A 4,407-nucleotide genomic window follows, 5' to 3' on the forward strand; every position below is an offset into this window, starting at 1 on the left:
CTTACAGAAGTAAAACAAATCACTTGGGAGGTTCCTTCCCCATTTACATCTTCCACCTCAGCTCCTACCTCAGCCCCTGCGAGCCACTAATCAAAAACATTGGCTCCAGGTACGCCGCCAAGGCATCTCCACAACACCCAAGTTTCACTTTTCCAAAATGGCCACTCGATTCAGACTTCTCTGCATTTCAGCCATATCACCCAAACATTATTTCCGCATCATCAGACCTTCTGTAAGAAAGTCCTTACAGAAGATCTAATGAACATGTTTCTATGCAGAAGCTGTTATGATGATAGAAACAAGATTATCACATTGCGTAAGCTATTTGAGCTCAATACACATGATTCTGACAAAGAAACATGTTTATTAGTACATCTGCGAGGAAAGGACTGCAATGCTGTTTTTAGTAGTGGGATCAATGTTTTTCCACCACAAGAAGCTGTTTTACCGATACTGACATAGAAACATTTTTACAAGAAGTGAGATGTCTTTCTCTGTAGCTAAAACAGAGACCTAAACACAGGGTGAAAAGAGGATCTGCAGCAATGTGCACCACAACAAAAATAGGCAACGTTGGATTGTGTTTTGGACAGCCGCTAGCATGCTGCACTGTTTGTAACTAGCTTACCCGTCTTGATCGATTTCATTTGGCATTCATCCTAGCTGGTTTTAATGAAATAGTTGCTCAGTCTTCAGTGGCCGTGTAACTTTTCTAGAGCTTATCACCTTTTCAGCAACGCCTTCGCCTGTTATCCATTTTTATAGATTCGCTTTGCTCGCATGTCGCTTCCTAACAAGCACTACTGACTGAAGTGTAGAGCAAGGTGTCGTTGGAGGAGTCAAAACACAGCACGTCATAATAACCTGACCGCACTCTGTACTAGGCTGCATGTTAGAACACAGTGGGCTACAAGAATAAATAAATAAAAAGTGTGGGCTGCGGGAAACAGATTTATCAGACCAAACTTTTGTACAAGAGCTTCTGGTAAGAAATTACTGCAAAGCTGTAGTGATGGGAAAACGTTTTTACACCAGAAGAAGCAGTTTGGAGCACAAAACACATAAATATTACGTAGGAACATATTTATATGGCTTCGGGAAAGAAATGAATGCAAAGCTGTTTTAGTAGGGAACAAGGTTTTCACAACAAAAGGAGCTCTGAGAATTGTGTGAAGATGTGCGCAAATAAAAGGTGCACATTAATGTTACACTTTAGCTTTTTTTGTCCCAGTCATGCTTAATGGACCAATTTTAAAAACACAGGAAATGCTATGGTGCTGAAGTGGGTCTTCGTTGCTGTAGGAGTGCTGTCTGGTGATCAAAGGTGATCAGTGACTTGATTTTTCAAATCAAAACACAGCTCTCAACACACAGGTCCAGGCTTATTTAATTGTTTCAAAGACAGTGGTGGAAACATTGTGACTACATCAGAAACATTTACATCACGCACACACCCACCAAGTAGACTGTAGCCAAAAACAAAACATAAAAGAAAGCTTGCTTAGAATTAATTCCCTCACGTAATACGTAAAATTTGTATGTGAATATGCAATCTAAACCAAATTGGATTATCCTTATTGGAACACATCTCAACCCACTGTTTGAATCAGTATTAAACCAAATTACTGAAAGAAGTAATTTAAAGGGTTTTAACTAAAGTCAAAATGTTAAGCTTCCATTACCCTGACTATAACTCCCTCCAAGAAAAAAAACCTTCACTCACCTCTCTCATGACAAGATCTCTAACAGACAGTTAAAAAAAAGATGATTACACAGTAAAGCAGTGCAAAGTGGTCAGGACACATGCATACAAACATAGATAAAACACAATTTTGACAATATGGCATGGCACTGTATTCTGCACAGACATTGAGACACACAGACACACAAACACATAGAAACACAGAAACACACACATTTAAAATGAAGTACAATGAAATCTATTTAAATCCAAGCCATGTACAAATACATTACAGAAAATATACTATTCACACTTTCAAACAATGTAATGTTATGGATAAAAACAATTCAATGAGACAGATTGGTGTGCACTGGCTTCAAAATACATGTCAGGGGTGTTTAAAACAAAGTATACAAATAAATACAATGTTAAATAATTGCAGCTTAACCCCACAAGTCCAGCTTTCTTTTTCTGATAATGGACAGGAGATTCAGGCAAAACATTTACATAAAACACGATGCAGATGATTCTGAGACTGTGGGAAAGAGTTGTCCCCAACAGTAAGAGCAAAAATACAAAGACAGAGTATTTATTAGTTCTGTGTTGCACTCAGTTATATACATTCATGAGGAGTAAGCTGTATCTGCTGGGCGCAACTGCATCAGACAGTGTTAGTGTCCATGTTACAGGATTTAGGTTTGACAGCCTGAACAATTCCATTCATCCTCCAAAGGACTCTACTTTGAAAACTTCAGGGCCAGCTGCAAAGAATTAAAACGTCAAATATGTATGTTGAAAAATCTGAAACATATTCAAATCTGAACTCCATAATTTTTTATCACGTATATAATCAGTTATTTATCTTGGTTTATTTAGTAACATACACCTTATCATTTATAAGGTGTATGTTATAAAAACAGCTGTATGTTTATGTCACCTTGTGAGCGGTGTCAGCAAACTGCTGGGTTTTGTGCATCAGCTTCACCGTCTTGTCCTCAGCATAAGTCAGTCTGTCTCCACGCTCCCCAAGAACCACATTCACCCTTTGGACAACATTACCCACAGTGCTCCCTTTGGCACGCTGCCCTCGCAGACCTGTTCATAGACACACAGAAAAAAAAGATACATTTATTTAAGTGAGAGGTCAGTGTGTTGAAAGTAGGAAATCTATAAACGTATGTCCTCATAAGCCCCAAAAAAACTAAGTTTTGAAACTGGTGCCGGAGAAAAGATCAGGCTGTTTGAAAATACCGTAGTATTCATCCTCTGGGGACCATGAATAGCCACAGTGCCTTCTGATTTGACAATGTTGCCAGCGTTACTAAAATGATGTGGGGACCATGAATATGCATAATGATAAATCTTGTGACAATCTAGTCAAAAGAAAAATAGCTCAAAACTAGTGTTTACAGACAGAGAGACAGAGTGACGAAAGAGCTCCATATGTGAACCATGACAGACTGTCCATGTTGGTTTGTATACAGTCTGACAGTTACTGCCTGATCCTAAGGCATCAAACCATGTTATTCTCAATGGGGTTCTGGGTAACACTTTATAATAAGGTACACAAAAAAATAGGTAATGATTAGTTATTGTTTTTGAAAGAGTAACGAATGATTAGTTACGGTTTTTCAATAGTGTATCTTTTTTAGAAGGTTAGTCAAGGTTTTAAGAGATATTTAGTTGAAGCTGGCACAGAATAGGTCATATTTAGAACCTTATTTCATATTTATTTATTCATTTGAAAAGAGCACTATTATTTTGTAATTTTTGTACCATTGAGACATAGTAAAGCATGTTTAATAACCTCCGAGAAGCCTGTCTGAATTTGTGTCTTGAGGCTGGCCTAGTCTTCTTCTTTTTTTGAAAAACAAAATATGGTCACCCTATATTAATGTAGCCTAAAATGTGTTAGCAAGTAGACCAGTTTCAGTCCTTCTACTCTATCAACGTTAATGGGATATTTGCAATGGCAATGTACCGCTTGGTTCCTGCTTTCGCTCGCTCCCCTGGTTGTCTGGGGCGAGACTTGGGTCGGGGGAGACTGGAGTTGGAAGGTTTTGACCCCGGTCATAACTGCTTGCAGTTCTCGTTTAATTTATTGTGTGAATGTGTATAAGTTATATGAAAGTGATTACTGTTTTGGAGACTTTACAAGCACATTTTGTTGCATGGTTCTACTGCAAAATGACAATTAAAGTCAATTCCATTCTATTATATTCTAAAATAATCTGTGAAATTGTGTTCGCTAAACCCACCAGACTCCGGTGGCTATTAATTTTAGCATCATAAAATACATAGCGATCTTGCTTAATACTGTGTCAAAGATTGTTGCTCTCATCGGTCACTTAGACTCAAAAGCGTAGAGAAATAGGGTCAAGGTTGAAAAAATGTAGTACTGTAGTGAAGCAAATGTTTTTTAACATTTTTTTTTTTGCCGTGTATGTAACCTCAGACATCTTACCTGGACATATTGGTATCTCTGATCTTTTACATAATTTAAGTATGTTACTATTATGTCTTTCAGTGAAACTGGTGATGCTGTGTTTAGCAGGGTAAGAACCAGCACTGAATTGACAGATTGTGGCGCTACTGTGGTTGGTGTCCCCCGAGATGCTGCTTGAAGGGAGCAAACTAGTTTTGTGGTTCTATATAAATTTATAGTTTTATATATACGTATATATATATATATATATATATATATATATATATATATATATATATAT

The 4,407-nt window shown here is 37.5% G+C and overlaps 1 protein-coding gene across 2 annotated transcripts in view; it reads right to left on the bottom strand.

Annotated features, from left to right (window-relative positions):
• Positions 1-1,717: 1,717 nt before the first annotated feature.
• Positions 1,718-4,407, bottom strand: part of stxbp6l (syntaxin binding protein 6 (amisyn), like) — a 21,952-nt gene continuing 19,262 nt past the window's right edge. For both annotated transcript variants that reach the window (XM_034900586.1, XM_034900587.1), the window contains exons 6-7: positions 2,619-2,776; positions 1,718-2,442 (exon numbers count right to left, since the gene is read on the bottom strand). In XM_034900586.1, coding sequence (XP_034756477.1) covers positions 2,419-2,442; positions 2,619-2,776 — 182 coding nt within the window. In that variant the 3' untranslated portion in view covers positions 1,718-2,418. The remainder of the gene's footprint in view (positions 2,443-2,618; positions 2,777-4,407) is intronic.

Source organism: Etheostoma cragini, chromosome 18 (genome assembly GCF_013103735.1).
Source record: "Etheostoma cragini isolate CJK2018 chromosome 18, CSU_Ecrag_1.0, whole genome shotgun sequence".
NCBI lineage: Eukaryota > Metazoa > Chordata > Actinopteri > Perciformes > Percidae > Etheostoma > Etheostoma cragini.